The 16,327-nt window shown below is 55.3% G+C and overlaps 6 protein-coding genes across 6 annotated transcripts; 3 read left to right on the plus strand and 3 right to left on the minus strand.

Annotated features, from left to right (window-relative positions):
* Positions 1 to 277: 277 nt before the first annotated feature.
* Positions 278 to 2,781, minus strand: PG986_007038 (COG4 transport protein-domain-containing protein; the record flags this gene model as incomplete). The annotated part of the gene is made up of 3 exons (XM_066843260.1): positions 278 to 1,465; positions 1,523 to 2,657; positions 2,699 to 2,781. The coding sequence occupies 3 exons, from the start codon at positions 2,779 to 2,781 to the stop codon at positions 278 to 280; spliced, it is 2,406 nt and encodes an 801-aa protein (XP_066699372.1).
* Positions 2,782 to 3,460: 679 nt separating this feature from the next.
* Positions 3,461 to 4,803, plus strand: PG986_007039 (DHBP synthase RibB-like alpha/beta domain-containing protein; the record flags this gene model as incomplete). The annotated part of the gene is made up of 2 exons (XM_066843261.1): positions 3,461 to 3,505; positions 3,559 to 4,803. 2 exons carry the CDS (start codon positions 3,461 to 3,463, stop codon positions 4,801 to 4,803), a joined length of 1,290 nt encoding a protein of 429 aa, XP_066699373.1.
* Positions 4,804 to 4,886: 83 nt separating this feature from the next.
* Positions 4,887 to 5,777, minus strand: PG986_007040 (snare-like protein; the record flags this gene model as incomplete). Its single annotated transcript, XM_066843262.1, has 5 exons — positions 4,887 to 5,086; positions 5,140 to 5,222; positions 5,273 to 5,457; positions 5,508 to 5,596; positions 5,663 to 5,777. Coding segments are annotated over 5 exons (672 nt in total), but the record flags the coding sequence as incomplete, so codon positions are not given.
* Positions 5,778 to 6,349: 572 nt separating this feature from the next.
* Positions 6,350 to 9,555, plus strand: PG986_007041 (DNA replication licensing factor mcm4; the record flags this gene model as incomplete). The annotated part of the gene is made up of 4 exons (XM_066843263.1): positions 6,350 to 6,828; positions 6,878 to 8,655; positions 8,807 to 8,907; positions 8,974 to 9,555. The coding sequence occupies 4 exons, from the start codon at positions 6,350 to 6,352 to the stop codon at positions 9,553 to 9,555; spliced, it is 2,940 nt and encodes a 979-aa protein (XP_066699375.1).
* Positions 9,556 to 10,452: 897 nt separating this feature from the next.
* PG986_007042 (uncharacterized protein) lies at positions 10,453 to 12,684 on the plus strand (the record flags this gene model as incomplete). The annotated part of the gene is made up of 3 exons (XM_066843264.1): positions 10,453 to 12,002; positions 12,071 to 12,466; positions 12,558 to 12,684. 3 exons carry the CDS (start codon positions 10,453 to 10,455, stop codon positions 12,682 to 12,684), a joined length of 2,073 nt encoding a protein of 690 aa, XP_066699376.1.
* Positions 12,685 to 14,126: 1,442 nt separating this feature from the next.
* PG986_007043 (uncharacterized protein) lies at positions 14,127 to 15,220 on the minus strand (the record flags this gene model as incomplete). The annotated part of the gene is made up of 3 exons (XM_066843265.1): positions 14,127 to 14,247; positions 14,311 to 14,995; positions 15,055 to 15,220. The coding sequence occupies 3 exons, from the start codon at positions 15,218 to 15,220 to the stop codon at positions 14,127 to 14,129; spliced, it is 972 nt and encodes a 323-aa protein (XP_066699377.1).
* Between the last annotated feature and the right edge of the window lie 1,107 nt (positions 15,221 to 16,327).

The following is a 16,327-nucleotide window of genomic DNA, read 5'->3' on the forward strand; positions in this document are numbered from 1 at the left end:
CAGGATTGCAATTGGATTTACTCGCCGTAGCTCTGGCAGGGATTCTTTGCATTTAAAGTGGAGCGATTATATTGCTGGCAGTACATGCCTCTCTCTCCTGTGTACCCCCTTGCACTCTGTACTGCCAGTACTGTACCTACCTACGTGTACACAACTTATTTGAGTGCAATTGACGGACACATCGGTATATTGGCTTGGACGGAAGACTCCCAGGCTCGAACCAAGAACGCTTTATTGTAACTGGGGATAAGGTTGCAGCATCTATCTGAGGGTAGCCTCATCTTACGAGGTTTCTAGCTTTACGACGCTCCTCCTCATTGAGCACCCACTGTATGCCATCGTCCTCCCCTTCTGCCATGATCTCATCCCATTCGTCGTCTTCCATGTTGGCCACCATGAGCATTTGCGTCACCCTGGCAAACGCCTCTCTCACGCTGTAGTTGCCCTTGGCCACGACTCGGACGATGCCCGAGAAGTCCCGCTCCATACGGATCGCCCCGAACGCATTGATCCTGCCGCTCGAGCTCCATATCCTCTTCTCCAGCACCACCGCGAGATGCTTAGCCGTACTCATCATGAGCGTGCTGAATGTCTTGGGCGTCATCAACCGCTCGATGGGTTTCATAAGGCCGTTCCAGCCATGCTCAAATCGCCGTTGTACGTGGTCCATTAGATCGTCTTCGTCCTCGTCGTTCTGCTGTGCTATCTCTGCCAGTTCATCCTCCGTCAAGGTGTAGTCGGCATCACGGAATGTGTCCGAGTTAATGGGCCGTAGCCTCTGCTTAACCACCATATTTAGTAGGACTTGGAGCCCATCTGACAAGAGCTCATTTGCTTTAGTCGAGAAAGACGAGTTGAGTGTTGTCAAAGCCGACGCCACGAATGTTGCGTCGTGCTCGAAAGGAAACGAGTTGGCGATAGGGCTGGACTGAGCAGGACCAGTACCCTCCTCCGAAGTTCCCAAACACTGCGTGATGATGCGCGACAGATATTCGGTCGCAACATCCAGAGTGTTGATGAGGATTATAAAAGCGACAATCTTATCTTCAGGCGGGAAGCCCCCTTGAATGACGGGCTTGGGGTACGACTCGTCTCGCATTCTCCTCTGCACCATCCCGATGAAGTCGGATCCTAGCACTCGGCCTATTGTAGGAATAACATGCCCAACAACGTCCCTCTGAGACGTAGAAATCGACTTCTGGATGACTGTACTGACAATGTACATGACATCATCGACAGCCGATATTATATAGGGGGGGTCCGTGCCAACCGGCTTGTTGATGTTGAGCGTGAGCCCCGAAGGTGACTCATCCAACTGGAATGCCTTCTCGACCGATCTTCTAAAGTAGAACGTTGACAAGATATCATAAGGGGTGACCAGTTTGTCCGACACTTTCCTTAACAGATTCGACTTGCTCAATGCATCTGGAATGGAGAGGGCGGCATTTTCATCAGGCCCAGGTAACTGTAGTTCGTTAGCGACTTAGTCGGGTGAGCGTGAGCACATATTGAAATAACCTACCTTGCATTTTCCAGCGAGGAATCGTGTGTATAGAGACCAGCGCCCAAGCATGAGAGCTATCTCGTTTAGTAGGGCATCTACTTCTTTCATGTTGACTCCTTCGTCTTCGCTGTCTCTGGCATTGGTCCCTCCGCCGAGAGCCGGAGAGTTCATCCTGGGGGTACCCGTGATACCCTTTTGCGGCGGCAGGAAACTTTGCACAAGGAACGAAAATGGGTAGCTCTTGACGTCGGTAAGCCTCCTCTCCACTGTTCGCTCATCGCTCCAGGAATCCAATATTATGCCTCCCTGTACGTCGACTTCCATTTGTAGTCGTTCTATCACTTTGACCATCTTGCCTTCGCCATAGTGTCGCTCCACAAGACCGCCATGGCCCTCTACAATTTGGGCAATGTGCTCGAACAGCTTCGTCAAAGCATTGGCATATAGGAAGCCGTCTTTCTGCCCAGCAGCGCCGGGTACTAGCTTCCATGTCTGGCGCGCAGTGCCAGCTACGCCCGTGCAGACGTAGCGGCCATACACGTCCAGCCCCACGTCGGCACGACCGATGAGGGGGAACAGTTTGAAGAATCTCGTGACCTTGGCTCCGTCTCCCTCCTGGGCCGCCTTCTCGAACTCGCGCAAGAATAGGCCGCACAAGCTCTCCTTGGCGTTTTCTAACGTCACCCATGGCGCATCCGGTACCTCTACGCTGGGTACGATCGCTGCGGCAAAGCCTCCCTTGATCACGCTCTCTGGGACCTTGGATGCCCTCGAGATATACCCGGCCGCGGCCTCCCAGTCCTGAGGAGCCCCCATGGACCCTACCACGCCGTGCACGCAGGCCTTGAGCTCGGCGACTTGCTCGACCACTTGCAGTGTCTGTTGTACGCGGTCCTTCTCCAGGTCCAGTTCCTTGACTCGGTTCGAGAGGCGGCCGGCGGTTTCGGCAGCCGAGGCGAGCATGCCATTACTGACGGAGCGTGTCGCTATGACCTGCGACCCGAGGTTCGCGCGCAGGAGATCCAGGCGGCCGAGCTCCCGCGCGAGGTCGGCTTGGGAGGCGAAGAGCGACTGGAGACGGCTGGTGAGGGAAGCCTCGCAGGTGTGCAGAGCGGCCAGGGAGGCGCGAACGTCCTCGGGGAGTGCGCATCGCCTATGGAGGGGTTGCTGCTGCTGTTATGATGAATGCTCAACCGGCGAAGGGTCGGCGCCCCAGCAGCAGCAGCATGGGCGGTGGTGGAGGGGGAGTCGCCATTGAGATGGTTGGTGGCGGACATTGGGACGTTGCTGGTTGAGAAAGCATAGCGGCGTGAGCATGCGTCCCCTCTGGCGGCCCCGTTTGGGTCGGCTGCACAATCTTGCGTGGGAGTGTTGATCGGAACGGTATCGTGTCCAGTGTCGTTTCAATCGATTCCCATCAGCAACCGCATGCATCAATTGAAGCCAGATCTAGATTAACCTAGTAATTAGCAGATGGGCTGCTGTAGGGAGCTGTCCACCCCCACCGAAAGCAAGCTGAGTCGTCGCAACGGGCGCTGTGGAATTAGCGGCTGATCCCCGAAAATGTGGCCCTTTCCAGCCCAAAGACGCACTAAAGGCCCTGTAATGGGGGGTGGGTTCAAAAACGATTGGGCGTGCGCCAAACTCGGATTTCATCACCAACTTTTTTTTATGAGATGAGTCAACAACAGTACATAATGCGTACTTTACGTATACATATTGATTCACTATAAGAACAAGCTGCACAGTCGCAGTAGTACCTTCTGGCAAATACCAATTCATTTTCAGAACAATCCGCAGTATATCCATGATCCACAACTCGACGAGCAGCTGAAGGGTTACTTACTCTTCTGATAGTACTGCCCAACAAAGGTGGATTGGGTACTCAAGTTGGCTTTCCGACGCATAAATACGAGTATTCGTCCTGTCCGGGCTCTCCTCAACTCGTATCATACAATGTCGCAGGATGTGTCGTCTCGGGCGGGTACCCGGATACTCAAGGTGGGAAAAGATGAACTGGGAGGATTCAGACAGGGGGTTCAACTCATGAAGAGCGGCTCGGCACGTGGGAGGTTGCTGCAACCGATTCACCAAGTGTCAAAGTGCTTCGAGAAGCGGCAGAATACCTCAAGACAAAAGACGTCCCGGTTGGGTTTCCTACAGAGACTGTCTATGGCCTGGGGGCGGATGCGACAAGAAGCGCGGCTGTGAAAGGCATCTACACTGCCAAGGGGCGGCCATCCGACAACCCCCTTATCGTCCACGTCTCTGATTTGGACATGCTACGGAACCTCTTGGTGCCTCAGCATTCAGCCAATGGCACTGCAAATGGACACAGCGACCCGATACCAGAGATATACAAGCCCCTTATTAGCAAGTTCTGGCCTGGACCGCTCACTATCTTGCTGCCGAACCCAGAACAATCCGTATTAGCCCCTGAAGTGACGGCAGGACTCAAAACCTTCGGCGCACGAATGCCATCCTCGACTCTTGCATTGACTCTGATAAAGCTCGCCGGGGCGCCCTTGGCCGCGCCGTCAGCTAACGCTTCTACCCGCCCATCCGCAACAACTGCCAGCGACGTTCTGGAGGATATGAATGGCCGGATAGACCTGATTCTGGATGGCGGTTCATGCCAAGTCGGCGTCGAGAGTACGGTGGTCGATGGACTGTGCGATCCCCCAGTCGTCTTGAGACCCGGCGGTGTAAGCTTGGACGAGATCCGAAGCTGCGCTGGGTGGGACAAGGTTGCGAAAGCGTATAAAGACCAGAGCGAGCTGGGCAAAGCTGCGCCAAGAGCGCCAGGCATGAAGTACAAACACTATAGCCCTAAAGCAAGGGTCGTTCTATACGAAGCCAGCTATGCCGCAGGCGAGAACGGCATTAGCGAGGACGATGTCGGTTATATCACACAGTTTTCGCAGCAAGCAAAGGACACAAGCTCGGCGCCCACAACAGTAGGCATCATCAGGACGAGAAGCTGGAAAGCGGCGGCAGGCTTGAGGACTGGGCAATTCGAGTCGCGAAAAGTGGTGGAAGCCGCTGAGACGGACATCGAGGTCGACGCTCAAGAGGCTGAGCTGTTGGATCCGAAAGCGGATGAGTCGATTGGAAAGCTCCTGGATCTGAGCATAGGGGTTGATGCAAGAAGTGCAGCGCAGGGACTATTCTCGGCACTCCGTGAACTAGACCGGAGAAAGGCCGATGTCATCTTCGTCGAAGGCATCCCGGACAGCGACGACATTGCGGCTGCGGTTATGAATAGGCTGCGCAAGGCAGCTTCTGAGATTCGGACCTAAAAAAAGAATAGACCTAGAAGCAATTTCGCTCCCTCGTGAATTGTCCCTAATTGGGGGCAAACAACTTTTTCCCAACGCCATACCCGACACTGTAAAGTGAAGACTTCGATGCTATGCTGATTCGCTACAATCCTTGTCTCAGCCAGTCTGTCAACTTGGCCTTTCCTAATTGTGCCAAGTTGTTCACTCCCCTGCTCGCTCAAATCGATTCGGCCCAGGTTGACATCTTGTGCGGGCGCCTTGCTGACTCTCTGAACGATGATCGTGGGGTCCGTCTCGAGGACTGCGCAAATACATTAGCTCACGGTACATAGTATATGATTTGGGGGTACACACTGATGCCGTCGTCGACGATCTCGTCAATAGCCAGCGATACCAAGTCGTAGTTTTCGATGATTGTGCGCTTGTCCACCGATTGCCTGATGTTCATTAGCACATGTAACGTCGCAAACACACGGAGTGACCGTACTTGAAGATCAGGTGTAGAGAGTCTCGCAGGGCGAGTATGACATTGTAGAGCAGCACCTCGTTTTCCGAGACGTCTCCTACGACGTACATCATGACGTCGCTCTCCATCTTGTACAGGACGATCCGGTTATCGTAGAGGATGATGTCGCCCGTCTGTGGGGGTTGCGAGTCAGCAATTGCGCAGGCCTTGGTTGTTGTAAGACTGCATGACGCAGCTCAAGTGCTCGCATGCTCACCTGCTTGGCCGTCTTCTCTAGCAGGCCCTTCTCGAAGGACTTTTGCGACTTGACATCTGGGTAAGGGCCGTTTGTCGTCGGCGACGCGACTGTGTTTTCGTTGGATTAGCGACTACATCTTGACCGCTGTGCTCGTAGACTTGTCTGTAGCATACCGGCTGTTGCGCCAGGGGCTTGCTGGTTGTAGTACTTGGCGAATATGCGACTGCCATCGTCAACGCTCAATACTATGATAGCATTGACGGTGAAGAGGGACATTCCAGGAGCCATTGTGAAGAGTGGTGGTGTATGACGGTGCGAAGGCAAAGAGTCGAGCGTTGGGGCGGGCTTCGTGTGTTGTCGACTTCGCAGGTGACAGCTCAGTCGATTAGATAGCACTGTACAAGTGCTTGGGGGTGGCCTGTCGCAGTGCGAGATACGGCCCCGCAAAGACAGCCGACGTGCTTGCTTCAAGGTGGCACAAACCGGAATTTAATTGAGGCGGATTGCCGAGTCCTGTAGGGACAGCCTGACAGCGGGTTAGGTACCTGCCACTGAAGAGAGGTACCACTGAACACTGAACCGCCCAGGCCAGATATCAGTGGAGCCAGTGTGCAAGCCAGTCCCGTCAATCAATCAATTGATGCGACCACTTAACGCGGTTTCGCGTGCTAGCCCCTGGATAATTCTTGGAAGCGCGTTCTTTCGCGTGCGCAATGCAGGCCTGCCAAATCTCTCTTCCGCTCCCCACCCTCTTCCCCGGCAACAAACCCGCCCGAAGAATAAACACCCGCCCTCCCAACTACTACAACAGTGACACTATTCAGACCCCGTGCCCATGAATCTATAAGAAACACAACACAATGTCTTCGCCTTCTCAGCGCCGCCAGCAGGCGTCGCAATCGTCGACTCCACGACGAAGTGCCCGAAACTCCCAAGCAGCGCAGAGCAGCCCCGCCAACGCCAACGCCAACGCCAACACCCCTTCTCGCCCTACTCGCACATCAAACTTGGCTTCCAGCCCGCTGTTCTACCAGTCCTCGCCTGCCAATGGCAATGGCGACGTCTCGTCCCCCCTGCGACACAACACAGAAACCCAGAGCAATGCTGGCGGTAGTGCCGCTCCTAGCTCGCCCTTGCGACACATGACACATTCCCAGACGACGCAGAACGAGAGCCAAAACGACGGCGATAGGACCCCAAGGGCTTCTGGAAGCCGTCTGGTCGGAGGTGAGTCTCGCAACATTATATATTCCAAAGCCGCGGAGCTAACGAAACCCTCAGAGTCTTCTCCCATCCGATACGAGGCCAGCTCCAGTCCAGCTCCAGGTCTGAACCTTCAGTCAGACCTCCGGAGCGAAAGCAGCAACCTGTTTGTTGATGCTTTCCAGACTCCTCGGGCCCGCCGAACTGTTAGGGGGTGATATCCATTCCGAGGGCTTCAACAACAATAGCGTACGGGGTAATCGTGTTGTTCTAGACAACACGGGCCGAGTGGTGCGAGAAGTGCCTTCCGATGCGGCTTCCTTTTCCAACATTGATCCTAACACCTCCGAGGCTAATGTTCTCGGTGGCCGAGGCGAGACTACGATCTGGGGTACTAATGTTTCCGTGGATGATGCTTACGCCGGCCTGAAGGATTTCATGAAGAACTTCACCAAGAAATATCGGATGTGGACTGAAGGCCTGACAAAAGAAGATACCGATGCCGATCCTGACTCCGAGACAAAGCCCTACTTTGAGGAATTGAAGAACATGCTGGCCCTCGGCCAAAGAATTCTTTATGTCGACATTGCGGACTTCAAAGTGTACCCCCGAACCAGGAAGCTGTGGCATCACATCCAGAGCTACCCTCAAGAGTTGGTTCCATTGATGGACCAATGTTGCCAGGATGTCATGGTTGAGCTTGCCCAGGCTGAAGATGCGCGCCAGCGCAACCAGAGCACCGGCGCCTCTGCTTCAAGGCCCAGCGGAGCACCGAGCTCTGATATGCAATTCCCCAGCTCAGAGCGGAGCGAAGAGCCGGTTTCGACGCCTCGGGCTCAGCAGGGTCAACAAGGCCCTACTTTGGAGGACCAAGTACTGGGGACTGTTTACACAGTTCGGCCTTTCGGTCTTGAAAAGGTCACGAATTTGAGAGATCTCAACCCAGCCGACATGGACAAACTCATTTGCATCAAAGGCTTGGTCATTCGCACGACGCCCGTCATCCCAGACATGAAGGAAGCGTTCTTCCGATGCAGTGTCTGCAACCACTCCGTTCTGGTGGAGCTTGACCGCGGCAGGATTCGGGAGCCGACAGCCTGCCCCCGTCCTCTCTGTGATTCCAAGAACTCTATGCAGATCATCCACAATCGCTGCAAGTTTGCCGACAAGCAGATCATCAAGCTGCAAGAGACCCCAGACGCCGTACCTGCCGGTCAGACTCCTCACTCCGTTTCTGTGTGCATTTACGATGATCTCGTGGACTTCTGCAAGGCCGGTGACCGTGTTCGCGTTACCGGTATCTACTGCACCAACCCGGTCCGTGTGAACCCGCGGATGAGAACAGTGAAGAGCGTTTTCAAGACCTACGTCGATATTGTGCACGTCCAAAAGGTCGACGACAAGCGTATGGGAGCTGATGCCTCCACGCTGGACGATGAGACGAAAGACCCAGAAAACATTCTTCCCGAGACCCGGCAAATTACACCTGAGCTTGAGGAGAAGATCAAGGCTACTGGTGCACGTGCTGACATCTACGACTTGCTCTCCAGATCGCTTGCGCCGTCCATCTTCGAGATGGACGACGTGAAGAAGGGTATTCTCTTGCAAATGTTCGGCGGTACTAACAAGAGTTTCCAGAAGGGTGGCAGTCCCAAGTACCGAGGAGACATCAACGTCTTGCTCTGTGGTGACCCATCTACTGCGAAGTCTCAAATACTCAAATATGTACACAAGATTGCCCCGCGAGGTGTCTACACTAGCGGTAAGGGGTCTTCTGCTGTAGGTCTGACAGCCTACGTTTCCCGTGACCCGGAAACCCGCCAGTTGGTTCTCGAGTCTGGTGCCTTGGTCTTGTCTGATGGTGGTGTCTGCTGTATCGATGAGTTCGACAAGATGTCGGATTCTACACGTTCGGTTCTTCACGAAGTGATGGAACAGCAGACCGTGTCGGTGGCCAAGGCTGGTATCATCACCACTTTGAACGCCAGGACCAGTATCCTTGCTTCCGCCAATCCCATAGGATCGAGATACAACCCGGACCTGCCAGTTCCTCAGAATATCGATCTGCCCCCCGACTCTACTGTCACGATTTGATCTCGTCTACCTGATCCTAGACCGTGTTGATGACAGTACCGACAAGAAGATGGCCCGCCACTTGCTCTCCATGTATTTAGAGGACAAGCCTGACTCGGCTCCTTCGAGCTCCGAAATTTTGGTAAGTTAACTCGGCGATATAATCTCGCACCATCTCAATCAGACAGCTTGCTAACAGACTCATCAGGATGTTGAATTTCTTACAGCATACATTTCGTATGCGCGTGCCTTTGTCCATCCTACCATCTCTCAAGATGCCGGCCAAGCTCTTGTGGACAACTATATCAAGATGCGAAAGCTTGGTCAGGATGTGCGTGCCGCGGAGAAGCGTATCACCGCCACGACTCGACAGCTTGAATCGATGATCCGTCTCTCCGAGGCACATGCCAAGATGAGACTGTCCACGACAGTCACCAAAGCAGACGTGGAAGAGGCCTACCGTCTCATCCAGACTGCTTTGAAAACGGCAGCCACGGATGCTCAAGGAAGAATCGACATGAGCATGCTCACCGAGGGCACCACTTCTGCGGATCGCAAGCGCAAGGAAGAGCTCAAGGTGGCCATCACTGCTCTACTTGATGATCTTACCGCCGGCGGACAAACGGTGAAATGGAGCGAGGTCAGCAGGAAGCTCAGCGAGGGCGCCAGCGTTCCTGTCGAGCCGGCCGACTTTGCAGAAACCATGCGAGCGCTTGAGATGGACGGCATGATCTTAATATCTGGTGACGGTGCGAGACGAAGTGTGAGAAGGGTCACTGGTATCGTCTAATTATCTTTGGGAACTTCATAGGAGGACACAGGACGCAGAGACATGATTGTGATGAATGTGGAGCCGGATACCAGAAGGAATAACTCTACGATGATGGCGTTTATGTTTATGTTTAGGGGGGGGCTACGAACGAGATAGCTCCGAGTAGTATAGTGGGGGATTCCTGTAGAACGAAATAACGACGCAAAAGAGGCATGCAATCGACTACCAATGCCTTGAATAATAATACGTGTATGGACAACAAGACAACAACATGGTATGTATCCATGTATAGTAGTTGAGGCCCTGGGAGCGAGCCCCAATGCCCCTCCTAAAGTGGAGAGACGGCGACCCCCTACAGCCCCTGCAGCCCTGGTTGGGCCGGACTAGTCAGCTTTATACTGCTCCAGACTGCTTTGAACGCGCAATGCCTCCGGATGGCCAGGTTTGCCAACAAGCTATGAGCCTGTTCCCAGTTGGAGCCTTTATTCATACCGTCTCTCGATTGAATCAACTAATTGGATACAGATGACGTCATTCTCCATAGCCCACGTTTCATGCATATGCAAAGGACCGATCGTCGTGGTAGTTACCATGTATTTGGCTCTAGTTTGCTAGGTTTGGAGCATGCGAGACTGGACGGGGGACGATATGTGGCGGTGGTATGTATGTATGTATGTATGTACATAGAAAGGAAACTTAAAGACAACTCATCACGTGTGGCAAGCTGCAGACGAGTTATCAATTGTCCATCCGTCACTGGCTGAATCGTGCCGCCTTTTGTCAAAACATCTCTCTCCATCGACACCTTCGTTTTCACACCAGAACAGGCAGGACCTTGCAACTACATACCGCTTCGGGCGCTGAACAACCTCACACCACCACCACCACCACATACGACCAAAGCAACAAAGCAAAATGGCCTCTTCAGCTCCCCCCACTAACTACCCGCGCCCGGACTTTGTCCGTCCTAACCTGAACTGGAAGCTGCTGGACGACCAGGAATGGCAAATGCTGTACGATGACCAAGATCTGGGCTTGAGCGCGGGCTGGCATCTGCAGGGCGTGCCGGACCAGGTAGAGGTCGCCGACGCCTCTTCTGCTGGACAGTCCGAGGCCGAGCTCCAGAAGCTGGCCGCCTTCCCCGAGCTCAAGGAGGTTGGCTTCGCCCGGCCCAATGCCACGCACAACAAGAAGAAGCCCATCAAGCTGCCCTACGTCTTCCAGACGCCGGCCTCGGGCTGGGGCGACAACGAGGCCCATGAGGTGCTCTGGTACGAGACCGTGCTCCAGGAGCCCCGCGCCTGGAACGACGTCGAGAAGGGCCTGCGCGTCCTCGTGCGCTTCGGCGCGGTCGACTACGAGACCAGCATCTGGGTCGCCGGCCGCTACGTCGGCGGACACCGCGGCGGCCACGTCCCCTTCGACGTCGACGTCACGGACGCCCTGACGGCCGCGTCCAACGAGGGCAAGGAGGCCAAGCTCGTCATGCGCGTCCGCGATTCCCCCAGCGATCTGGAGCAGCCCCGCGGCAAGCAGTACTGGGCCCCCACCCCTGAGAGCATCTTCTACACCCCCAGCAGCGGCATCTGGCAGAGCGTGTGGATGGAGGTCGTGCCCGCGGCGCGCGTGGCGAGCAGCTCCGAGGGTACCGTGCTGCAGAGCAACGACATCGAGCAGGGAGTGTTGAAGGCCAAGGTCAACGTGGTCGGGCGCCGGGCGGGCGCCAAGTACGACGTGGAAATCGAGAGCAGCATCGGAGGCGTTTCGGTGGGTAAGACCCGCCAGGCCTTGCTCAAGGATAAGGACTACGTCAAGCTCGACGTCAACATGAAGGCGTCGGCCGAGCAGCTCAAGCAGCTGTCTGCGGAGCTCACTGGTACTGCGCCGACCGACAACGCGGACTGCTGGAAGGACGGTGTGGCGCTGTGGTCCGTGGACCACCCGACTCTTTACGGCCTCAAGATCCGCCTCTACGATTCCACAGGCGCGCTGCTGGACGAAGTTGATACGTACACTGGCATGCGGTCTATCAACTGGACGACGGGCGACGGCACCTTCCGCCTCAACGGGAAGCCCATCTTCCAGACCCTGACTCTGGACCAGGGATACTGGCCCGAGACGGGCATCACGGCGCCCTCGTCCGAGAGCCTAAAGCTCGACATTGAGCTGACCAAGAAGATGGGCTTCAACGGCTGCCGCAAGCACCAAAAGGTCGAGGACCCGCGCTTCTACTACTGGGCCGACAAGCTCGGCTTCCTGGTCTGGGGCGAGATCGCCAACGCCTACGAGTTCAGCGAGGAGTACATGAAGCGCTTCGACCAGGAGTGGACCGAGGCCGTCCGCCGCGACATCAACCACCCCAGCATCATCGTCTGGACGCCCGTCAACGAGAGCTGGGCATACCCTTCGTTGAAGGACAACGTGGAGCAGCGGAACCACATCCGCTCGCTCTACTACATGACCAAGTAAGCATAGCAAAACAACACACGATATTTGAAAACGAGGCATGACTAACACGCATACTCAAAACAAGGTCGCTTGACCCTACCCGGCCCATCAACGACAACTGCGGCTGGGAGCACGTGAACAGCGACCTGTCGACGTTCCACGACTACAACGACGCGCCGGCGCTGGAGAAGTCGTACGCGACGCTCGAGAGCACCATGGGCACCAAGCTGGCGGGCCGCGGCATGTTCGTCGGCCCCGCGGGCGCGGACGCGGGCTCGCAGCACAAGCCGGGCGCGCCCGTCATCTGCTCCGAGTTCGGCGGCGTCAACATCAAGCCCAAGTCGGAGGCGGACAAGGCCACCGACCGCGACTGGGGCTACACGACGGCGAGCGACCCGCAGGACCTGCTGAAGCGCATCGAGGCCATCGTCATGGCGGTCATCAAGCCCGGTCACATTTCGGGGGTTGTGTGGACACAGATGTAAGCACTCTCTTACTTTATTTTATATTCCCCCCTCTCTGTCTCCTGATGATTTATGAGAACGAGCTACTCACACTTTGGGGGGAAATAGCACCGATATCGAACAGGAGGTCAACGGACTGTACTCGTATGAGCGTAAGGAGAAGATCGACCCTGCCGAGGTCAAGAAGATCATGGACAGGGCGGCAAAGCTGTACCTCGATGGTGTGACTAAATAGATACCTAAGTACGCCCAGTAGATGATAGCTCGAAGGCCAAGGCCAGGGATATCTAAAAGGTGGTTGGAATAAAAATAATTATGATCTGTATCCTCCCGATTGACTTATATTGCCCTGCAAGTGAAGCACGTCTTTAAGTAAGCCGGGTTGCAGTGAGTGATGGATAAGTGATGAGTACCATTTGCTTGTGGTTGTGAGCTCCTGCCTCACTCCAGCATGCGTGCCAATGCCAGATATCGTGGCCCGTCACTGGGGGTGTGCTGTTTCTCAGTTCGTGGTGACTGAAGAAGCAAACACTGGTGATGGCTGGACGGGCAGGGTGGGCAGAAGTCATGGGTTCAAATGTGTTAAAACAAGGGGGAGAGAGAGAGAGAGAGAGAGAGAGAAAGGAAAAATAAAGGATGACCAATCCTGGTCGACGCCCAGCCAGAGACTCTTACCGGTCTCTGCTACTGCGCGGCCGCGTTTCCACAGCTACTTGTTTGCCTTGTCCCAGTCCACGGTTGCTGCTACCATAGCAGCCCCAGAGGAGATTTGCTGGGGGGTGTCTGAGGGGGAGGCTATTTCCTCGGGTTGCTTCAGGATAGATTCGAACTCGGTGTCCGGGTATGGGGCGCTGTAGGTCGTTCTACCTGCCTGGACAATTTTCATTGCCGCGGTACGTGAACAGAACCAAGCTCTCGGTCTTAACCACCATACCATCTAACCGCCTAACCCCCGGTATTGGAAAATGAAGGGGTTGTTAGGCATTATGACCTTAGCTTGTGTGTACCTGATAGGTACTGATTGTTCTCAATCACTCAATCGAGGCTGCTGGGCTTATCCGTTGAATGCACTGAGGCCACAGGCAGGCAGGCAGGCAGGCAGGCAGGCAGGCAGGCAGGCAGTTGATTTGGCCTACTGAGTACCTGTTGAGCAGTAAATGCACCCACCGCATCACAGGACTTGCGTGCTGTGTGTGTTTTTTTTTTTTTTTTTGGTTCAAATTGTTATCACGATCCCGAGAACCATGTTGCTGCATATGTGATGGATGTCACGATACCCCTATTCGTCATCTCCACACGCCTTCTCGCACCAACACCAGCTAAGACGTCGGCATCAACCTTCTAGTGGCATTGTCGGACCTGAATAGGCAGTCTACTCAATCATTCGAGATCAACGGAATCATAAAAAACTTCTCGTACCGCATGCAGGTCTTTTTTCATAATGAGATCTGCTCGTAGGCAATATGGGGCTGCTCCTTCCCCTGAATATCAAACATCAACACTGACTCGTGAATCATGATACATACAGATTTATTACAACTACGATGTCTCCGACCAAAACCCGTCATTACAATAAGAAGCATTGGTGCCTCGGTTTTGCCTCAACCTCAACCATAATTATATCACGATCCTCAGCGCGCACTCATGAAAAAGAACAAAACAAGAAAATCGGACAAACTACGATGACATCGACGCAATAATCCTCCTCGCATCAGCAAATGCAAACTCCTCCATCATTTCCGTCCACAGCTTCTCCTGGAGCCCCTCGCCCTCCGGGGTGTACATCACGGGTGGGTAGCTGTGGTCAATTAGCACTTTGCCCCGAGAAGGAATAATCCAGGCGGAAAAGAAAAACACTTACGGCCGGATAGACCATTCACTGAGGTAGCTCCCATGGCTCTCAACACCCTTGGCCGCGACCGCATCCACGTAAGTGCTCGCGCCTACCGGCGTCGATCTAGCTAACGGGTACATCAGGAGCGACAGGAGGGTGCTCTTGATCCAGCCGGGCGCTATGGTCCTGGCAATGTCTGTCCCTCCGACGAGGCCAGGGTGCACCGTGTGTACAACCACCTTTTCCGGGTCGACCTGCTCGGCCAGCTTCGCCACGAAGAGGACCAGCGCGAGCTTGGAGTTGAGGTACTGCCGCGGGAACGCGAACTGCTCGGGGTCGTCGAACTCGCCGAAGACGGGCCCGAGCCCCTTGATCGAGGCGTAGAGCGCGCCGTCCGAGCTGACGATGCTGAGCACCGGCGGTTCCTGCCGCTTCTTCTTCGTCTCCTCCAGGACGGGCAGCAGCAGGATCGCGAGCAGCGCCGTGGACAGGCAGTTCACCTGGAAGACCTGCTCGTGCCCGGTCTCGGCGCTGAGGCGGCACTCGGGCGTGTGGACGCCCGCGTTCAGGATCGCGAAGTTGAGGCGCGGCAGCGTCCGGCAGCGCTCCGCGAACGCCGCGAGGGACTTGGAGGACTCCATATCCAAGGGCCAGACCTCGACTTTCGCGGTCGGGTGCGCCCTGCGCAGCGGCTCGGCGGCCGTCTCTCCCCCTTCTCGAGCGTCCGGCCCGAGAGGATGAGGTGCGACACGCCGAGGTCCAACAGCTGACGGGCCGCCTCGAGACCGAGTCCCGCGCTGGATCCCGTGATGAGTCCGACTTGTCCGTCCAGCCGCGTGCCCGCCGGCAGAGGTGGGCGGCGCGTCATCCACTGGCGGTATAGCAACCCCTTGACGCTGGCCTCAAAAGCGGCTTCGGACTCCAAATGTTTCGACATGGTGGTTGTTTAGTATGAGGTTTCCCCTCTCCAGAGATCGAACTCGGCTAGCCGAGAAGTAGAGTTGGGGTTTGGGGCTTCAGTACAGACAACGGGGAGCGCCTTGGCTTTATAATGCCAAAAATTAACCCGAGGAGCTTCAGCCCTTTTAGACTACACCGGTGTATCCATCACCAATGTCGGCGTAACCACTAAACCGAAATCCGCAGATCTTGCCGAAAATGCGGTTGCTTGGCGGATTAGTAATTGCGTCCCTTAGACGAAAGAGGCAGCTTTCGGAGACTTTCATTGGCGCTCGAGGGGTTCATCGTGCAGATGGCGGGTTGCGTCGTAAGCGAGCAGCTTGCCCAAAGCAGCCACAACCGTAGGTAATCCGCCCGTTCAGTACTTTCAGACAGCACATGATATGATCTTGAAGTATATCCGTGGAACAACTTCATAATCCTCGAACTAACGTACGCAAGCCGACCTGTATTGTACGTACTTATAAAAGTAGAAAACCATCATACTTCCCTACGTCTAGTCCATCCAGGCCTGCGTCTATGTAGGTGGAAACCCAATGGCATACCCGCCCCCAACCTTTATCTTCTTCTTGCTCAAACCAGGCCCAACCCATCTATTTCTCCTCGGCGGGGACCAAATAATGGCTCCAGCTCTGCACAGCCCGGCCTTCCAGGCTCTGGCAAACATCGTGAGTGGGATCGAAAATGATGCGTTCGCCGGTGCAGTCCGGCCCCGTCCAAGCGGACAGGGTGTCCTCCCCCTTCACGCCGACAAAGATGGTGAGCGAGCCGGTGCCCGGGGAAGGGGTAGTTGAGGCAGTTGAGACTGCTGTAGGTTATCCTCCACGGCGCAGCACTGGCGCAATCGGCCGTGCTGTTCCATACTTGGGCCCCGAAGGGTCGTCCCGGGATGGGGTCGTCCGGGCGAGGCGTTGTCGTCTGGGATGCGATCAGGGGCAAGCCGGAGAGTAGGGCGGTGATGAGTGCTGGCTGCATTCTGCCACTGGTACTATGGTAAATAGATTGAGGAAGTGATTGGTCTGTGTGTGGGTGTTGCGGTTGTTGTCGCTTGGTGTCAAAACAAAAGAGTGCCGTCCTTCCCCTC

The sequence above is a fragment of the Apiospora aurea genome (genome assembly GCF_038362705.1).
Source record: "Apiospora aurea strain CBS 24483 chromosome Unknown utg000005l_segment0_segment0, whole genome shotgun sequence".
In the NCBI taxonomy this organism is placed as follows: domain Eukaryota; kingdom Fungi; phylum Ascomycota; class Sordariomycetes; order Amphisphaeriales; family Apiosporaceae; genus Apiospora; species Apiospora aurea.